This window comes from Centroberyx gerrardi, chromosome 18 (assembly GCF_048128805.1).
Source record: "Centroberyx gerrardi isolate f3 chromosome 18, fCenGer3.hap1.cur.20231027, whole genome shotgun sequence".
Taxonomy (NCBI): Eukaryota; Metazoa; Chordata; class Actinopteri; order Beryciformes; family Berycidae; genus Centroberyx; species Centroberyx gerrardi.
Window position 1 is genome coordinate 17,600,324 of NC_136014.1, and position 21,282 is coordinate 17,621,605.

Sequence of the window (21,282 nt, forward strand, 5' to 3'; positions counted from 1 at the left end):
GCCTCTGCCTGCCTGCTGCTTACAAACACAAAGCTCATTTCTGTCTGGCGGCTTGTCGTCTTGCCTGCTCACTGGAGCCTGCTGCTGAAGGCTGAGAGGTCCTGAGACACGCATGTGGCAGGCCGCCAACCTGTTTGTGTGTTTTGGATCACTGGTGTCTTTATCCACCAACTGTGTGTGCGTGTGTGTATGTTTGTGCATGTGTGTGTGAGTGTGTGAGGATAGAGGCTGGGGTGCGAAGTAGTATGCTTAGGACATGGATGAGCACTGATTGTGGTTTGAGTATCTTGCTGATCAAACAAGGCCTTGGCTGAGAGTATATGAGATGGGACACATCTCCACACACAAATGTACACAAATTGATTCTAGCCTATTGATTTGTCGATTCTCTCATGCCGTGCTGTATGTTTCACAGTAGGTGTGTAAGTGCTTGGTGTGTGTGTGTGTGTGTGTAGGCAAGTAATTGTGTGGGCTTTTCGCCTGCATTATCTATGGGAAGGGAGAATAAGAGAACCGGGCAGCAGCTAAACGAGTGGCAGGTCCATCAGTCTAGGTAATTGAGTTATACTTTTCCCACTAGAGAGTTTCCTGTGACCAAGAGGAAACTTTTCTATTTTGCATTTTGTTTTGCATTTCCCGGCAAGCTTATTGACTCAGAGACAGCCGAGGCCTGCTGAATTCAAAACAGCCGAGCTACAAGTTTAGCGCTGGCTGTGTGTTATTTGGTGAACTGTATGGAGAAATGTTGTGGAAATGAATGGTCTCGTAGGTTTTTTTTTTGGTTTTTTTAATGATAACATTATTAAATATATAAAAATTCATCACCTTGCAGTGAAAACCGTGAATGCTGGAACGTTTGGCAGCACGCCACAGCGACATTATGCGAACTAGTGACTGCAAGCACCAAAGAGCCTTTGATTTGATTTTGGCTCTCATTTACTATAGTTAGAACCTTTCCTAAAACTCTCTCTTTCCTTCCGTCCTTCCTCCGCTCCCACCATCTCCTCCCTCCATCCCCTTGCCTCTTTGTCCCGTAGGTGTGGCGGAGGTGATCGTTCTGGTGGGAGGGCGTCAGGCCATAGGGATGAACCAGCGCTCCCTGACGGCCGTCACCTGTTTTAACCCCCAGAACAGTAAGTGGTACCCGCTGGCCAGCCTGCCCTTCTACGACCGCGAGTTCTTCAGCGTCATCTCAGCAGGAGACAACATCTACCTGTCAGGTGAGTCACGCGCTCCGCCTCCACTCCTGCTGCAGTCATTTAGAGTCACTTAGTTTACCTCCAACTGTCAAACGAATTTTACATCAACTTTTGAATGTCACGAAAAAATAATATGCAAATTAAGTGCATTATCATCAGCTGGGTTGAAGTGAATAATTAGGCTCACATCCACCGGAAAAATGGAAAGCGTTTCAAGAAGTTGATTGATTGAATGATAGCATTGGGCAAGTTGCTATTGTTCTTGATTGTCAGCTAATGTTGAGCATACTTCATGCTTTCGTCTGAAGAGGAATACAAAGGAATGCACTTGGTAATATTCTAATACACCAATTAATGGTCATTAAACCATGATGGGCACCGTATACATGGACTGATATTTTGCAGACAACATTTCAGAATGTCCAAAGCCAATTTTTTGCTGTTGTGCAATGAACCATTGAACCATTCACCAAGACGCTCATGCCAAGCCTACATCATTATTTGTTCAAGAAATGCTTTTCCATCGTTATGTATTGCATAATTTCTGGATGGACAAAAACGTTTTCTGCTTCAATAAGCGTAAAACCTTTTCTTTATTTCATAGGCAAAATTTTATAGAATTTTGCTATTTCCATTCAGCTTTTCTATTTCGCTACATCATAATTCACAAAAATACTTGGATGGAAACCCAACTTATAACAGGGTTTAAGAACGGACAAACTTTCTATAAAGAAACTTTATTTTCTTTATAGAATTTCTGTGCTATTTATCTTCTGTTGAGGTTTTCATGGACTTACTTTTTTCTGTCTAGCTTTACAGTTGCTGCAGTGTTCTGCAGTTTATTTTGTTCCATAGTGGCACACTGTGCACTCTGTGACTCTCTCTATGAGCCACCTTTAAGTTCCTCCTCCAGAGGTAGAGTGAATTTCTCCCTCCACGGTCCATTTGTGTGGGAATCCTGCACGGTACTCAGACCTTGACATTGCACCGTGGAAATGCAACAGGATTCGTCCTGCATGTACCTTTCCTCTCCCTCTTTTCATATAAATGTAAATGTGTGTTTGGGCATTGGAACAGGTCTGCATGTGTCTGCTGGGAGTCGGGCAGCCAGTGGGGAAATCAGAGGTGTGCTAGCTAGCCAATCAACAAGCTCTGGTCTGTAACCTTCCCTCACACTTGGAAGGGGGTCACTGAGTCGCTGCTGGTGTTACATGTCAAATTACATTGCTTAGAGAGCTGCTTTGAAGAAGGCTGCTATGCTGAAACAAGTACAATTTTGTTGGTTGGTTGGTTGACTATTCAACCCAGTAGGAAACAACTTTCAGTCTGTTAACATAGTCCTCCGCTGTCACTCATCATTCCCATTACTATTAAAAAAAACGGCACTATTTGGGGATTGGACCAGAAACATAAGTATTGAAGAGAGAAATTGCATACAATACAGTATGTATGACAAAGAAACAAGACTATTTTTATTTGTCATTTTATTTTATTTTTCATTGTCCTACCACTTTATGTCAAGTGTTTGGATGTGTATACATTACCTCCTTGCTACATATGACTACATACATGTAAGTCGTATTTACCCTGTATGTCGTACTGAATCAATAGCCCTCTTTATTTTCAGGTGGCACAGAGTCGGGCGTGACGGTGGCGGATGTGTGGTGCTACATGTCCCTGCTGGACAACTGGAACCTGGTGTCCAGGATGACCGTGGCTCGCTGCAGACACAACAGCCTGGTGTATGATGGGAAACTCTACACCATCGGAGGGCTGGGCGTATCAGGGAACCTGGACCACGTGGAGAGGTAAGAGTTAAACAGCGGACTGTGTCTGCCAGTGGAAAAACCTACAGTGGCTCTCCACATGATAACAAAACAGTCGTGACAAACCCTGATTTGACGGCCACATCTGTTTCTCATGATTGTGCGGATGTGCAAAATCAGGCGGATGCTGAGCAATCCGGTTTCAGCAAATAAATATGCACGCTGCACAGCAAAATGTGGCAGATGGCGTGGCATGCAGTAGTGTGGCGCAGCATATTGCAGGAGCGGTTAGACAGGTTTGTTAGCGTTTTCTGTGAGAGCAAGAGGTGCCGAGAAATGAATGTGAGTTGGAGCATATTAAATGGTCGCAGCTGTATGTGTTGCTGTGGAGCGACAGAGCGTTCCTCTTAGTTTGTTCAAGAGTGGCGCATCGGTGAGAGGATTTGCTGTTAGAGAGCAAAATGGTTTACTGTGCTGTGATTCCCCGCACTTCAGCATAGACACGTCACCGACTCTCCATCTGAAGGTCACTTACTGTGCCCTATTCAGCTCGGGCCTCTCTTCTACATTATTTTGTCTGTATTTGCAGCATAAAACCAGAAGTTTACAGTGTTGTCGTGATGTATGATGCATGCACAGTGGCATTTTCCACAAATTCTGTACGACAGATGGATTGTTTTGATTCAGATCACTGAAAATTGTCACTGTACACGTTTTGTTTCCACGATTTTGGCTCCTGTATCGATGCTGCCCACTCCTCGTTTTTCCCTCTAACCAGAGCTGAGCAGTGAGTTCAACAGAAAGCAGCCACCTTCCCCGCACGGCAGGGCGAAATTAACCAAAGCAATCAAAAGAACATTACTGAGTATATTAGAGCAGGCCGCTGCCGCTCATTACCTAGCAGCTCAATTGATCTCCAAAGCTGTTCGCAATGCACAACAGTCCTCCAAATGAAACAGCCTAATTTGATATTTCCCCATAATGCTGCCATACAGTGTCATTATGACAGTGGCTAGATGGAATATTTGTGCCGTAATGGAAACGCATTTGATTCCTCTGTCTCTGAGCTGCTTAATTCGAATGCTGCCAATGCATCTAGGGCATTCATGGCTCCAAAGAAATCAGCGATTCTCTGTGTGATGTGTGCATGTCTGTTTCTCTGTCTTTGCCCTTGTGTGCGTTTTTCGTGCAATCATGAAGCTTCTCCGAGGCCCTCAGCAACTGGACTCAATTATCAACGCCATAAAACTTTAACCTACTTTACCTCTCTCCAAGAACTGCCAGCGGCCTCTTCTGCTCGTTATTACCGCCCTACCGCTGCACTCCGAAGGTTGCACCGGCTGGGGAGAAATAACCAATACACCCAACAGAATAGTTGAACTCGTAGTAGTTATGAAGAAAAAGTGTGGGGCTCAGTCTGAGGCAAAACATTTGCAACACGGGGTCAGGGTTGTATTCGCCTGCCATATCATGTAAAAGCTAACAGGTCTCTCAAGTTGTTTGGGCGGATTGGGCTTGTTTCTAGGCAACTCAGGTTTTTATTTTGTGTTTACTAAAAGCCCCTTGTGAAGCGGGAGTCGAGATTGAGTCGGAAGGTCTAAAAGTCACCATTCTGGGAATAGAACGTTTTAACACCTGGAAGTTTGTGCTTTTGCCGTTTTTGTGTTTTTTTCCTTGATTCGCTCTCTGCTGCATAAACTTAGAGAGAGAGCAGAAGGGAAGCTATGTCCAGAGTGTACAGGATCGACAAGCTCTCAGTGTATTGACTCGATCGAGACAATGCATTCACTGATGTACAGTGAGTATGAAGAGAGAGGCTTCTCACACACATTCAGACTCTCCTCACAGGGCCTGAATGGACTGTGCTCATGAGAAACAAGAATGGAATGTTCGCTCTCCATTTTTCTGCTTCATTTTCTGCCATTAGTTTTTGCTTTTACAAGGAAGACATGCAACTTTTTGTTTTTGTTTCTTTGCTAATGGGTTCACAATTCCCCCAGGCATTTCACTTTCACTTTCACAGCCAAAGTCGTTTTTTAGAATAAAAACACTGATCAAACACAGGTTGTATACCTACCAAAGTGGCTCATACAATTGACTCTCTAGCCACAACCAAGCATTTACCAGCAGTTTTCTGGTGTCTAGTATTAAATTAAAATCCTGTTTATAAGACAGTGATGATTCCTCTCTTCTGTCTTCATGGTTATTTGCTGAAGTCACAGCATCACACACACACCATAGCAGACTGAGTGTAAGGTTGAAGCTGCATGACTCAGCGGCTGTGACGTCAGCTCTCTGTCGCTCTGCAGGTGGATGTTTGCATTCGTTTAGACACACAACAACATGCCATCCCGTCTAGCCAGCAGAGCTGCATCCACATGGAACGAGTCTTGTTTCAAAATGAGTTATCCACCATTTGAAACAAGCGACACCTCGTCTTACAAAAGGATTGCTGTCTAGAAAAAAAATCACTGTGGGAAAACCTTTAGGTAGGGCTCTTACTTATAAAATATTGACATTGGAGAGCTTGTCATAATCTGTATTTTAAATTATTGAGCAATGAACATAAAGGATTTTTCAAACTAGTGTTTTGGAATGAAACCCTTCAAGTGATGAGACACAAATGTCTACTCGATTTGACTTTTAATGGACCTTTAACTATTTTGTTTAGCTACATATATTGATGTTGGGATTTAAAAATAAACACACATAGAATCAATTTTATTTTCAGCACCCTTGTTATTTTACTCTATATTCTACTCTGTTTGCTTGTTAAATGAAGAAGATCTTAATTTGGCATGGCAACGTTTTTCCACAAGATAAGAGTTAATGTTCTAATTAGAATTAAGGACTTAATTATAAATGTATTCATACTGTGTGTTGCCTAGATGTGGGAAACTTTTATGTCTTATGTTGCTTTGATAAATGCTACTTTCTTTGGTAAATCATGTTTTGTTTAGTTCAGGCCCCATGCTTATTGACATACATTAACATAAAGACACACCCACTTATCCCGCTGATGCTTGAAGCTGTGTAATTGGTGGACAGTTCCTTGATTGCAGAGCCCACAAAAAGTCTAGTCAAGTGTATTTGTATAGCCCTTAATCACAGTTAGTCTCAAACGGCTTCACGACGCCCACATTGTGAAACAATAAATGAAAACGATCAATGAACACGACAAATGAAAACAACACCCCCCAACCTTAGACCCTCAATCAGAACATGGAAAAATTCCCATGAAAACCTCAAAAAAAGGGTATTTTTGTGTATTTCAGCCTTTAGTCAATTATCACAAACATTCACACCAAATAATGTCTTTGTGATAATCTCTGCAAATTTACATTAGTCTAAGTTTTAAGTTGAGAGGAAGACATAATCTCCACAGTGTTGGTAATGTTAAGCTTTCAGTAAAAAACCCCCAACACATTTCCCTCTTGTAGCCAACTTCTACACATCTAGCGGCATTTTCACTACTACATTAGGAAACTGATTGATTTTTGGTTTGAGATCCGTCGCCCAGGATCACACAACGCTCTGAATTTAAGTCTTCATACTCCTAGAGAGAATTGGAAAGTTTATCTCTCTTCCTTGTTGAGAACAAATGTAGTTTATGCATAAATTTATGCATCCAAATGATCTAAGTTTCATGGAAGATTTACTAATATGCAAATGACATTGCTTATCTCGTCAAACACATTTTTTTAACCTCTAAACTTCATATTTTATGTCTCAGGAAGATCCTATGCGTGTTCTTTCATATCTGAAAAATGTTGATAAATGTCTGAGTGCTTCTGTAAGACATCTTCCAGCCCATTTCCGAACACATTTGTTCATATCTGGCTTGATAAATGAGCCCCATTAACTGCTGATCCTTTATTTTGTAGCTAACCACCAGATTTGGCAGGTAGGGCTACGTTGTGAAACACAGCTGGCTGCATTGCAGTCCAACATGGTTTGGCCAAATTCTAAAGATAGTGGAGACTCTTACAGTGAGCCAGCCAGTCCACAGCAGGACTAAACCCTGGCCAGTGGAGATAAGGGAAATGTTACTCAATCCTTTTTTTTGCCTCTGCACATGGATGAAGAATTGCATGCTGCACAGGTTTGAAGAGCAATTGTAATGTGCAGAGTTAATAGTATTCTGAAGTCATTAGTCAGTGTATGTGAATGGCTGCCTTGTTTGATATGCAGATGGCCTGTGAGGATTGTATCTGAGGGCTGAGGTATGGCATGAAGCGGTGCGACAGCCAGAGTTGATTTGCTCCGCTCACACAGTGATTGACGAAGCTGATGGGGAGGTTGTTTACACACAGACAGCCAGTCTTTTTCACTGTGTGTGTATATACACGTGTATATACGCGCGTGTGTGTGTGTGTGTGTGTGTGCTTCTGTGCACGCTTGTGTGCTTGTGTAGTTTCATGTGTGTATATGTATCCATGTACATTTGTTAGTGTGTGCGCGTGCGTGTGTGTGTGTGCGTGTCAGCTTGCCTCAGTCAAGGCCTCTCACCTTCCTGCTCCGGCTTTCAGCACCCTGACTCCTAATTTGCAGTCCTTCCTGCCTCCCTCTCTCTCCATCTATCCATCCATCTTACTGAGGGTTTCACGCTCCTAACCGTGAAATTCACCCACATTCACAATTATGTCTTCAATCAGAGCCATCTGAAAGCGGTAGGATGCAGCCTTTCTCTGGGCACAGCAGGAGGCCCAAATCAACACTCAAAGGACTGAGGAGGCTTATTTCGGTCTCCCCTATGTACACTAATGACTGACAGGTTTTAGGGATGGGAGCAATAGGGTTTGGGTTGCTTTTCACTTGCAATCAGGTACCCTGGGCCTGCATGCTCCTCAGCATGTTGATCCTTTGGCAAACCAATATGATTGCAGATATTGAATAATTCATGGCTGTCTAATGATGTGTCAATCACAGATGGTTTTGTTTTATTTATTGCGCACTATGCACAGGTTTGTGCGTCCGCCAAGCTCTATTGCAAGTTAATATTGCATGAAGATTGTTAGCAACGTGACACCGAGTGTAGCAAATACCTTCTCTCATCAAGGATGTTTTTCTGTTTGGCTAACAAGTCTGGAGGAGAGAGGAGTAATTTGCAAAGATTATGTTCCCTGGCTTATGACTTTTCAAATTCAGATTTTTGAAATGACCTTCCAAAATACAATACATAAATATGTATGTGCATACAAACTCTCCTCCATGGAGGAAAATGGAGGAGGCTCCATTGTTAATGTGTTGAGTTATTAACTGGTTTCATTCACTGGCACAATTGTCGATGTTGTATAAGCGTCCCTGCACCTTACCACTGTGTACGGTTCTTCTGGCATCAGTATTTTCTGTCTCCCAGCACTGATTGTCAGAATTGTTGATTTTTCCATCTCAGTGAAGGTTGTTCAGTTCCTCTGGAGTGGTCAGCCTTGCTCTTCTCTGACCCCACTGCTGCCTTTATCCCATTCTAAACATAACACTTAGCAGCTTTTCCCCTCGTCTTCCATCAATTTCTTTTTCTCTGTGTCAAAGTTGCACTCTTTCCAATAAGTGTCTATTTTTTTTTTCAAGGCAACATAATGTGGTGTTTCATGAATGCCGGCTTATTCTGAAGCAGGAGGTGAATCTTAATGCCTTAAAGACCTTGTGAGAAACATTGTATGGCTCCAGGGAAATTTCATCAACTGAACATACTGAAGAATCCAGTGTGGAGGTTCTGTCACGCCTCATGATGCACACAGTTGAAGTCTACTGTGGGCCGCTCCATGAACTGACAAGTCCTTAAGTACTTTAGGTCTCGGGGGGGGGGGCTCGCCGGGGTGCCAGTCAGCCAGAGAAAGGCCCCCATCTGTGGGACACCAGGTGTGGGAGACGGCCCGCCTTTGGGTGTATAGAAGGAAGAAGCTTCAGCTGCTACGGCTGTCTCTCTCTCTCCTCTTTGGGTCTGGGTTGTGGTGAGGCAGCGCTCGCCTCCCGGCTGCCGGTATGAGGACTCTCTGACAGAGATCTGCTCCTTTGTCTGCGGGCCAAAGGAAGCTGTCAAGCGGCCACAGTGTGGAGCGCGCCGCCGGCCCATTCAAACCTACTCGGCTTACACATGCTGCCATTCGCCTCTAGATCCCCACTGTCTGAATGCAAATGCATTACACACACGCACACTATACATAGGCATTAACAGCACCCACATATGTGCAAGTATACACGCACACCCATAGTCTCACTACCGCCACTGCATGTATATAGACACATACACACACACAAGCATCACCTCTCACACATACAACACAATGGCAGCACTTTATGATGAAGCTCCTTTTTTTTTTTGTCAGTATCAGCTCCCTGCCCAACAGCACTCTCTCTTGGAGACAGTGGGAAAATAATCAGCAGGTTGATGATGCTAATAATAATGGAGCGGTCTGCTGCTCTGCATCCCCAGGTGTTCGGGACCCTGCAGCGAAAGTGGGAAAGAGGAGAGGCGAGGGAGAGAAGGGACGGTTTGGAAGGATGGGGAGGGGAGAACAGAAGAGCGGGGCAAGCAAGAGGAGGGTGTAGGAGCAGAGAGCTGAAGGGGAGGGGAGAGGAGAGGAGAAGATGAGAGGGGTGTGTAGATGCAGCGGCCCCCCCGGTGCGCCTCGGAGCTCTGCACAATCAGTCACACTGGAACCAATGGCCTCATCTGAAGACGCCTCACTCTTCTCTCCCAACCCTCCAGCCTCTCCACAGCAATAATGAACTGATGAGCTGAGGAGCGGTTGTGGTTGTGTGTTATGTGTGTGTGTGTGTGTGTGTGTGTGTGTGTGTGTGTGTTGGTGTGTAGATCTATTTCTACGTACTAGGTCAGACACTGCCTGCGGCTAGCTGGGGAGGAAGGGAGGCGGGGGGGGACAGGCGGCCCCGGTAGCCCCGCAGCAGAGCACCATGGTCGGGGACAGCGGGCTTCCAGAGCCCCCTGCTGTGGTGGTTCCCCCCCTGCCGAGCTAATCCCCTGCTCCCCAGGATTAAGCAACTTCACAACTCCGGCCCCTACTGTGCTGTCAAGGCACTGGTTTACCCTGCAACCTACCCCAGCCACCCCCAAACCCACAAACACACACACACGCACACACACACACACACACACTCATTACCCCTCACCAGTACCCCTCTCCCTTCTAAAATGTCAGTGTTGATTTTCAGTTCTCATCTCTCTCTCTCTCTCTCTCTCTCTCTCTCTCTCTCTCTCTCTCTCTCTCTCTCTCTCTGTGTGTCTCTCTGTGTCTCTTGCACACCCTCTTCCTTCCTTCCTAGCCTCTCTGGTCTTTTCAAATGAGTGAGAATTAGTTTGATGATCAAATCAGTCATGGCCAGCCAGCCTCCTTAATAGTTACATGTAAAATCTCTCCTTTCAGCTCCTCTCTTTTCCACGCTTTTTATTTGAGTGTTGTAAAGTGTCAATCATACAGACTGGATTTTGTGTGTGCGTGCACACACATTCACATATATATGAGAATGTGTGTTTAATGTGTGTTGATGTGAGTGTTGATGACAGAAAGAGGAAATTGCTGCGTGCCGTCTAGCTGTGACTACAGCTGGTTGTCATATTTTGTGCATGTGGACAGATAGCCGTTTGCCATGGAGGAGCTATCTCTCTATGATTTGAGGCTCCGGGGCTGAAAGAGAGTGGGCCCAAATCAGGCAGATCATCACATCTCTCTCATCTTTCTCTCTCTCCATCCCTCCTCACCTCCTCTCTCCTCCCCCCTCGTTTCCTCTTTTATCCACACACTCTCCAAACTCTCCTGTGCCTCCTCTCCCATACCCCCCCCCCCCCCCCCATCTCTTCACAGCGCTGATGAGGTGGGCAGGGGGTGATGGGTATATTTGGGGCTGGCGAGGCCGGATGATGTCATATCTGTCTGACATGCTCCAGCAAAGACGGTGTCTCTTCGCCATTGTCTCCTAATGGCCCTGAGGTCTCAGCGACATAGAGGGAGACGGTGCAAGGAGCGGGGAGGAGTGCATGCGCATGTATATGTGTGTGTGTGTGTGTGTGTGTGACAGTTGGAGAAACCGTGGCGAGTGGCGGCAGGTGTGCCTGAGGAAGGTATTAGGGAGCGGCAGAGAGAGGCTGCAGGTAATGAGTAGTACGAGCTGGATGTGCTTCCACCTCGTTGATAAACGATGGGCTGGCACTTTGGACAATTTCCAGCCTTTACCAGCAGGCAAGTCATTTTTCTCCCACCTTTCTCCTTTTGTGCCTTTTTCTATCCTCCTTTTCTCCCTTTCACACTCCATCTCTCTCTGTCACACAGACGCACACACACCCTTATTCTCTCTCTCTCTCTCGCTCTCTCTCTCTCTCTCTGTCTCACTCTCTCGCTCTCTCTCTCTCTCGTCAGTCTCATCAGCCAGCCACCCAGTTGGTCAGTCAGTCAGGTTGAGGTGGTGTGTTGCTGGCTAATTATCAGTGGCTGGGATGTGACAGATGCCGCTGAGACTGTCGACAGTCTGTCCTCTGGCCCCCGCAGGAGGAAGCAACAACTGACCTTTAGAAAGCATCGCTCTGCCAAAGCATCGTAATATCCCAGCACCGCACCTCCTTGGCACCTAGGGAGGGATCGGACTGGAGGTGGGAGGTGTAGTTGTTATATATGGGTTTGTTTTGGTGTGTGTGTGTGTGTGTGTGTGTGTGTGTGTGTGTGTGTGTATGTGTGTGTGTGTGTGTGCGTCCGGCCAAGGTGAAGGTGCCCGCATCAAGATTAGCGCAGTGGCATTTCTATTTTCAACTTGTATACAGTTCTTCCCAGTCAGGTGTGTATATGTGCATGCATATATGTGTGTGTGTGTGTGTTCCTATACTTCTATCTTTGTGAGAACCAATTTGAGGTTTAACCCTTCAGAGTGAGGACATTTTGGTCGGTCCTCACTTCTTCAAATTGCTATTTTATGGTTAGGACTTGGTTTTTGGGTTAGAATTAGGATTATTCTCACAACCAAAACTGTTTTATGGAACTAAGGCATGGGCTGCTAACTATTTTTAGACAGTTTATTTACTAGCCAATGGTGATTCACAGTATTTTTCCAGGCTGCAGCCTCTTCTCTCACACGGATAGGGACAGGCAATAGCAACATGACAGTCTATAGCATTCTTTAAAAGAAGTTGCAGTCAAACCTCAAACTTTGGTAGCCACCAGCTTCTCCACAACAATTTGGGTTTCCATTTTAATCTTAACACGTCCGATCCCAACCCCCCCACCCAGAACCCCCCACCCCCCCCACCCAGAACCCCCCAATGCCCTACATGGTTGTTGTCGGTGCAGGGGTTTATGTTAGTAATGAAGTGGGGTCTCAGTCTTCCATCTCCCGTCTAGTTTTGAAGAGCGCGGAGCAGTAATTGGTGTGCGACCTACACCACCGGCAGCACTCATGTCCCCTGTCCTACGTGACATTCCCATCCAATTAAATCTGCGTACGCACACACACACACACACACACAGGGTACACGCTCGAAACACACACTCTCCATTTTCATTTCTCCCTCAGTTCTCTTCCTGACAGTCTTTCAAGGTGCCTTTTCAAGCTTACAGTTGAGTGTTTATAAATATATCAGTATAATAGATATATATATATAAATACTGTATATGCACACATCATATACTCACACACACCTATAAAGACGCAGACCGCTGCTGCAAATGAGTTTATTCACAGGGATTATGGGGTAAATCTGTGTGGGCCGGTGGATGGATGGCTCTCTGTCTCACAAGGATTAGCTGAAGGTGACACTAAGGTGACAGGTCTGTATTTGTATGTGCGGCAATACTTTGTGTGTGTGTGTGTACTTGCGTGTGCATTTGTGCCTGTGTCTGTGTTATTAGCCAGAAATGTGCAATAATCCATCAGAGTTAATGAGTTGTGTGTGTTCTGCTATGGCGACGGCAGTGAAGTGTGTGTGTGTGTGTGTGTGTGTGTGTTGGCTGACCTTGGCTTCAGCTTGCCAGATGAACACACTCTGAGGCCGTCCATACGGAGCGCAAGACTCCGTCAGATCCCCAGATGTCATCGTACACAATCTGTCAGATGCGTGTGCCATGAGCAAATAACAAGCAAAATGGCAATGCCCTTGTACCTGAGGAGAATGAGAGAGATTGGGGAATGCTTGTATGATCAAGTGTGGCAAGGGTTAAATGGCAGCTGATGGTGTCCAGAGACCAGAGATTGAGTTTTGGTTGGATTGTATTTTTTTTTCCCCATGTACTACTGTCTCTCTGCATCTCCCTGTCTCAATAAAGTAAAAACAGCCAGGGGAGACTGCCCGCTCTCATTTGGAGGGTAAAACAGGCAGAAGCTAGCAGGACCCCAGGAAAGCAGAACAGTTGCATCCGGCGGACCGTCCCGGTTAAATCAACTGAATAAATGACATCCATGTCATGTGTTCAATTGAGCTTGAACTTGCTGCTACATCCTCTTTAAGCTTCCTCCCTTCCCCCCGGTTCCCCTGATGATGATGACCTATAGGATACAATTACCCAAACGTTAATTCACATTTCTTAGCGTTGCTGAGCCCTTAGACTACGAGGTTGGGCTTAGCAGAATTCTCCGGCAGACGTTGATGTGCCAATTAGCATCCCAGAGTGAGAGAATGTGGATATAAAGAGGCGTCACATGCAGGAATATGTACATAAGGTACATAGAGAGTGCATAGAAACACACAATGGGTGCGCTCAGATTAGTCAACACAAAGTCTTTTTGTTTCTGTCACTGACAAAGAAATCTATAGGTGACAGCATGTTAACATTCTAGGCTTTATTTTCCTCGTGCTTTGTCGGCTTGTTTGTGTAAAGCTGTCTATCTTTGTGAAGTGGAAAGCACAGCAAAAGTTGTAAACAATCTCCCATCGTCCACCACATTCATAAACGACTGTTGTCAACAAAGTAATGCCTTTGCTTGAGGGTGGGTGGGGGTATTATATGAGAAAAAGTTTGCAAGGACATGCCTGCATGCCTTTATATGGTGTCTTATACAGGATGTACAGGACACATCCTGCTTTGGCGAAGGCCAGGTTTCAGAACGGTACATAATGTCTCTTAGCAACTATGTCGCAGTGGTTGGTGTAGTAAAGGTGTGGGATGATGTACAGTATGTGGCTTAAAGGACAGATCCTCGCTAATAAACAGCTATTGGTGATGTACCTTGCATTTCTGGGTCCATTTTGTTGTTTGGTGCCGTTATTATTCCCACGGATAACTGGCCCAACATAGACGACTTCACCTCAAGGTATTTCCCGCGCAGCTACAGTGGAGTTTGTTAGCAGAAACTTTTTGAGCTATTTAAAATATCAGTGGTAAACATCAGGTTTTGGTGTCAGTCCCTCAGAATCAAAGAGCAACGGCCTCTTTCTAGACTCACCATTTTGCACCGACGTTCATCAGTCATACAGGAGGAGGAGGAGATACCAATTTCTACCGCAACAGTAGCCTCAAAAGACCAGAATGCAACGTTGTGTTTTGAGGAAGAGGTGCGGCCGCGATCATAGACCTGGGTTGAAAGTCATTCTGGGAAACGTAGGAGCAGGCAGTTTGACAGGTTTGAAGGAAAGTGGGGACACCGAAAAGGCAAATTACAACACTTCACCACAAAATAACCCCTGCAATGGATTGAACATCACAGACTGATATCTAACAGTGTAAGATGATCCGAGGGTGGATTTATCCTTTAACCAACACGAGAAAGTTTGTCAAGTAGAGAAATAGAGTCGTATGCGAGGTGGAGTGACAGTGATACAGCCACACTCCAGCGCTGAAGTTGGTCTGTGTGTGCGTGTGCGTGTGTGCGTGTGCGTGTGTGTCGGAGTGTGAGCAAATGTACCTAGCTGTGTGTGAGTCTGAGAGAGCATGTGATGGTGGTGATTTTGAGGCGTGTGTATGTGTTTGTGTCTACAAGACAGCAGGGTGATAGTGGAGGTGTGGGCGCGGGGCTCACAGTTCCTGTGATGCGCTCTGACACACAGATGGCAGCTGACACAACACACACAGGCTCTCACTCTCTCCTCTCTCACCCTTCTCACTCCTCTCACTCTCCTCTCAAATGGGTGATCTCTCTCCTGGTCTCCTTTTGCGCACTTTTGCTCTCTTTTTTTTCCTGACTTGATGGAGAGCAAAAACAATGCACAAAAAAACAAAAACACAAACCCCTTGTTTCTTTCTTCGCCCCTCTGCTCCTTCCCTCTCTTCTCCTTTCCTGCTCTCTTCCTTCCCATCCCCCCCCCCTCCTCACCCCATTCCTTCTGTCTTTCCTGTCTTCCTCCGCCGTTCACATGCAGAGTTGACCACATGGTGACCTTGACCGAATGGATAAAGCAGTTTAGAGTTGACCGGGGATGAGATATCAGCGAGCCATCTGCAAGGAAGCAAGGAGCCACAGTTGAATGATTTCGAATGAAAATCCCATGTCACTATTTGCGGCTGTCTTTTCCTAACGACGCCCTGTGTGTTTTCACAGAAATTACCATGTAATATACAAATGCTCAATTTGTTTAAAATGAGTGTTCAGCAGCCAATTTTGAATATTGCATGGATCTAAGTTTTCTCTCCTCTCAATGGGGCTATATAAAGTAATTTATATAGTTCTGTTGAGAGTGCTCGCTTACCAACATATTTCTGAAGCCAGATATCAGTGCAGTGGTGCAAAGCAGGGCGCCTTATCATCAAAATGACGTGTTTACCGAGCGCCTCCCCGTTCTGCTGCTAATGAACATTCTTGGCAAACATGAAAAATGTTAATGTAAGCAAATGTGCGTTTCTGTTTGTGCGTAAATTGCTCTGAATACCCTCCAGGCCAGAGCTGACTCACTGTAGCCATGCTTTCCTCGGGCCAAATCACAACCTCTCTGGTCATTAGTACTGAGTGAAGCAGGGGGTGTGAGAGATTGATTCAGTGAGTCTCTCTCTCTCTCTCTCCCCTCCCTCCTTAATCAGGTAACTATGGGAACAATCCACTTTGCCATCATGCTCCTTTTACCTCTCTCTGCATCTACCTCACTCTCACACACACTCTCTTTCCCTCGCTCTCTCTCTCTCTCTCTAACACACACACTTGCCCTCTGCCTCTTACCCACACGAGTAACACTAATCTAGCGATCCATGCTACAACTAAAAGTGCATGTGTATCTGCAGGTAGGAGGGAGAGAGGGAGGGTGTGTGTGTGAGAGAGAGAGAGAGAGAGAGAGAGAGAGAGAAATGGAGAGATAGTGTTTATGTGAGAGAGATAGATATCGTGGATGTTTGAGGGATTAATGTGAATTTGTGACTTAGGGGCATGAATTCCTGCTCGATAGAATCTAGAGCATCAGCTCTTCTCTTCAGGCAGTAAAAGCATTGCCTATTTTTTTTTTTTTTTTTTTTTTTTTTTAAACTAACTTCCATTGCATTCCATTGTGCTCACCCACTTTTTAAAGGTTACGAGGCTTGTTTTGGCAGCAGACAGTTTTAGTATGCCTGTGCAGTGTGAGAGAAAGGCCTGGGTACCAAAACATTTATTCTTAACTGTAATTTTCTTCTGCGCTGAATAAATGGGAATTCAAATAATAAAGGCTTTTTTTTTGTTTTTTTTGTGTGTTTTATAGTATCTTGTTTCTTTGACTGTGCCATTCATCATGCATCATCTTCCACTTCTAGCTGTTTGAATCTCAAGGCTTTTAATAGCTGATGTGAGCGATGGCTATTGTTAGTTGGTGTTTGCGTGCCGTTCCGCTGTGGTTGTAACTGCAGCGTGATGTACTCCTCTACCTCGTAATGGGTCTTTTTGTCAGTGCCGAGGTGTATAGAGCTAGAGTGGTTTTGTTATCTGAGCAAGGCATTTTCTTTTTTCCCCCTCTCTCTCTCTCTCTCTCTCCCTCCGTCTCCCTCCAACTCGCTGCTCTCCCTCCACCCTCTCTCTGTATGCTGTAGTTTGTATCTCATGGGAAATGGATGCGTGTCAGTTTCTCAGAGACTGGCAGCCCATCTATTACAGTTTATCTTGTGTGTGTGTGTGTGTGTGTGTGTGTGTGTGTGTGTGTGAGAAAGGGAGAGACGGAGAGAGAGAGAGAGAGAGAGAGAGAGACGGAGAGAGAGAAAGAGAGACTTGGGTTCATCATCCACACTCCCCTGCAGGTAACCATATCAGTGGATCGGCTGAGATGCCTTGGGCTCCTTCTGCGTGATTAGATTGCATCATTTGTGTGCATGGCTAAGAGAGAGAGAGACGCTGATAGAGAGACAACAACAACATAGAGACAGTGAGCTAGTGTATGTATCTAGGTCATGTTAGAGAGATGGATGGCATGAATTGACCCTTAGATGCTTATCTGTGGTCAGGTCAAGGAAGCAGGAATCGGTAAGTAGCCTCTAAATACACTGTAGAGCCCGAGCCATTGGCCATGAGCACAACAGCTGTGTCCAGAAATGACAGCAGCCCAATGAACCACGCCATTTTTCCTTACTATCTTTAATTCCTGTAACACATTGGCATTCTAACAGTGGTTCTCAAACTTAAATTGAAGCGTTGCCAACTTGCAACCCCCCCCCCCCCCCACAGGCTGCATATGCAGAGCAGTGAACAGTTAGACCAAAAAATGATTTTCCCTTTTCAGGTCGTTTCATTTAATTATCAGAGGAGGCCTAGAGGCTGAAAACTATTCAGTATTTCACGAGAAAAATAGGCAAAAATTAGAGAAAAATCTGAAATGGACATGATAACAAGTTTGTATCGTAGACATACAGTATGTTTTTTTCCTATCCCATAAATCATCTCGCGACCCCCCAAAATGATCTCAACCTCAGGTTGAGAACCACTATTCTAACACATTCGTTTAACTAAACTGTAGGATTTATTCTCTTTTTCCTCAGCCGCTTGATGTGCTGCTGCACTCTGGCTGCTTCATAAACAGAAAAAAAAACAAGATTGCATACACGGAGGGCTTTTTGGCATGCTGTGCCACGGAGCAAATCCCATAGAAAGCTATATAACGGTTGGCAGTTTACTGCATCCATTAATTTTTATGGTCTGTGGCTCAGATGTAGGTTTACTAGTCAGCGTTACAAAGTGAGGGCCTAAGGGCCAATATCTGCTTATGTGTCACATTTCCTCGGCTCATCGGTGATGACGTCATCACAGAGTGACAAACACATCCACAGCTAAGTAAGAATCTTTAGCAAAGGCACAGTCCTTTTTTTAGAAGAATGGCAGGGCTTTTGGAGGTCAGCGCAGTTTATCTCCCACTTTTCTGTTGCGCTCTCTCTTTCTCACACTTTTTCGCCCCGCTCATTACAGTGTGATCTGCATCTGGATATGCTATCTGGATAATGAACAGTCTTAACACGCCCTTGCATTCACACCTGGTATTTATATGCCTTCTTGCACTATGCAAAGCAGGGAAGTAGGTGGGGAGGTGGCGAGTCCGTCTGTTGTCAACCAAAACAAACATGGCAGGTGTGACTGTACTGTACAGCCTGTACTCTGCCGCAGAAGGGGTCGTCTTCTACGGCTCTCTAGTTGGAAAGTTTTACTTTTCTTTGGCGTTGCAGACAGTTCCTCAACTAACCGTGCTGTGTCGTCTGCTCTGAGATGTCTTCGCATATTGTTTCTCCAGCAACTGTCCGATTCACCTGGACAGGACTGGCACCCCACACTGCCGTCAAACATCAAGCTTCTCGTTGGCTGCACAGTTGAGAATCATCCATTTTTGGCACATTATCCTGGCGAGTCGGTAGGAAGCAGTGGGTGGATACTTTCTCACAAATGCGTGGATTGCATTTACACCTGGCTGACCTCGCTGAGGTCCGCTCATAATGCAGATCCGATCACATTCTGATCGCAGTGCACGCTGTGTGTATTTACACCTTGCGTTAACAGCCGTTTTTCTTTCCAGGTGAGATATCCAGATACAAATCGCATTTTAATACCAGTTGTAAGTGGTGTTATGGTATTATTAATGGCTTCCTCTTTCTTTTATTCACCCTCCATCTCTCTCTCACTCCCTTTCTCTCTCTCTCTCTCTCGCTCTCAGGCCCTGTGTGGCAATTGCTGCATAAAGGCGCACAGTGCAATATTGTGGGGTGGTTTTTTTTTTTCCAGTTGTAACCCCGCAGTCTTATTTTCAAGATGATTTTCCCTGCGTGATGAAACGAGCCCTGTCAGGAGCTAGAGCCGATTACATGACTTCACGCAGCGATCGCTCTTTGTGTATAAACACTTACAAAAAAGCAATCGATGCAGCGCAACGTGTTGATGGATCAACTCCTACAGTGCCTTAGTGACATTGAAAAAGCTCTGTCGGGCTTTCTGTCTGACGGAGAGAGAGTGATACGGAGGGAGGAGAAAGAGACACGGTCTTTGTTTCCCTGCTCTCTCCCGCTCCTGCTCCCTCCTTCCCTCCCTCCCTCCCTCCCCCCCTCCTATCCCTTGGAGAGATCTAATCGAACCATATGCACCCACACCGAGAATCATTTTTAGTGTCAGTCATAATGTCACGGTTCGCATTAAATGTTTGACGGTGAATCACACGTGTAATGAATTCAATCGGAGGCGTGACCTCTGAGACCGGCGGAGACAGTCGGTTTGTTCTGACCTCTTCATGTTCCTCTTTATCCACACTCCCTCCCACCCACCTGCCCACCCTCCCGACTGACTGATAGCTGTGCCATGTTTACATTTAACAACAAAGGATTAGAGTAATACGCAAGCTGCAAACATGAAAGAATGGGAGCGAAATAACAGATCCACGGACAGTCTCTCCTCGTTTCTGCTTGACATTTACAGTGAAGATGCTGTGTTTACATGCAGCATTGTTTTGTGTTTTTTTTTTTTTTTTTGTTTTGTTTTCTTCGCTCTCCCAGGAAGGAATTACCGGCATGCTTTCTCATTTTGACCTGCTGTTTGCACTAGTCCTGTTGGCCTCGCCGTCTATCCCGTAATCAGCATCACTCAGTGGAGTCTGACCCTCGCATTTACACAGCTCCCCTGATGTGGTCCGAGGGGTAATTACATGTGCTGGAGAACGGACGAGCGGCAGTCCTTCCATCTCCACAGGGCTCATTTACTCCGCCTGATGCTGTGGTGTGTGTGTGTGTATGTGTATGCGTTTTGTGCCTGTCCGTGTTTAAATGGAGGTAATCGCCTGTCTCTTTTAATTCCACCGAGTCGCTCCTCTCTCTCGGACTTCCAGTGGGTTTAAACCCGTCTCATCAGCAGCTGTTGCTGGACAGTATCGACCCCCAAAGAGAATCTCCTCTTGCATTTTATCTAACAGCCTTCTCAGAGAGGAGCCGGATGCAACCAACACTTCCAGGTTCTGTCTTTTAAATTCACAAGCCGCAGGAATTGCAGCAGTAAAGCTTCCCCCCCAAGGAGTTTATAGCGTGTTGTCCCGCCGGACAGTGAACACAGATTTTCACTCGAAGGGTTTTTAAATAACAGACCAAAGAGACAGTCTTGATTAAGAAGGCTCGCTGTAGTCTAAATGGACGTGAGTTTTAATCACGGATCCGGGATCCGTTTGCGGTTCTCTAATGAGGCCTACTCCAGCTGGAAGGCTGTCGGCGCGGCTGCTTTGATCAGTGGCCCACGGACACAGGATTACACTGCTAACACACTGCGCTAATGGAGCCACAGGGCAAAAACACACACACACATACAGAAGCACACACAAACACGTATATTTCCTGCAAATAAAACAAATTACACGCAGACACACATACACACACACTCAACCGCATGCTTAACAAGTGCGCTACCCATAAGGCCACAGTCTCGTTCGCATACAGTTGATTGTGTCAGGCCCTTTCATCTTGCTGCGTCTGTTTGTGCCGGTTTGGGTCGGCTGAATTCTCGGCTTGGTGTTGAAGTCTCTGCCAAAGAGGCCTCAGTGAGAAAGGTCCAAAGCTCAGAGCTGACACACAGCCCAACTCTAGAGACTAATGGCTTGTAGCTCCCAACATATGTTGCTTTGTGTAATTGCTTTAATTGCTGTCATTGTACGTAATCGTTGGCCTTTTTCATCTTCCCTGGTGGTGTAGGCATTCTCCTAATTATATCTGTCAGCCCTGCAGCCAAAACGAGCGCTGGAAAGTGAATTCATAGCAGTGGGAACTTCACAATCTGAGTATTTCCGCACAAGATTGTGTGTGCGTGTGCAATTGACTGACTGCAATGTGTTATTATAGTGTATGAATTATTAGAGCCTGTTATAACAGGCGTATGTGTCTTCCTAAAGTAATTTAGAGACTGCTCCATTATGGCTGTTATGGATATTATGAGATGAAGTGTGTTCGTAACCACACACACATCAGGTCAGGTCT

General features: G+C 45.5%; 1 protein-coding gene across 1 annotated transcript in view; it reads left to right on the forward strand.

Annotated features, from left to right (window-relative positions):
- Positions 1–21,282, forward strand: part of klhl29 (kelch like family member 29) — a 195,649-nt gene that overhangs the window by 164,712 nt on the left and 9,655 nt on the right. The window contains exons 12-13 of the mRNA XM_078289746.1: positions 1,038–1,220; positions 2,827–3,007. Of these exons, the coding sequence (XP_078145872.1) occupies positions 1,038–1,220; positions 2,827–3,007 (364 nt within the window). The remainder of the gene's footprint in view (positions 1–1,037; positions 1,221–2,826; positions 3,008–21,282) is intronic.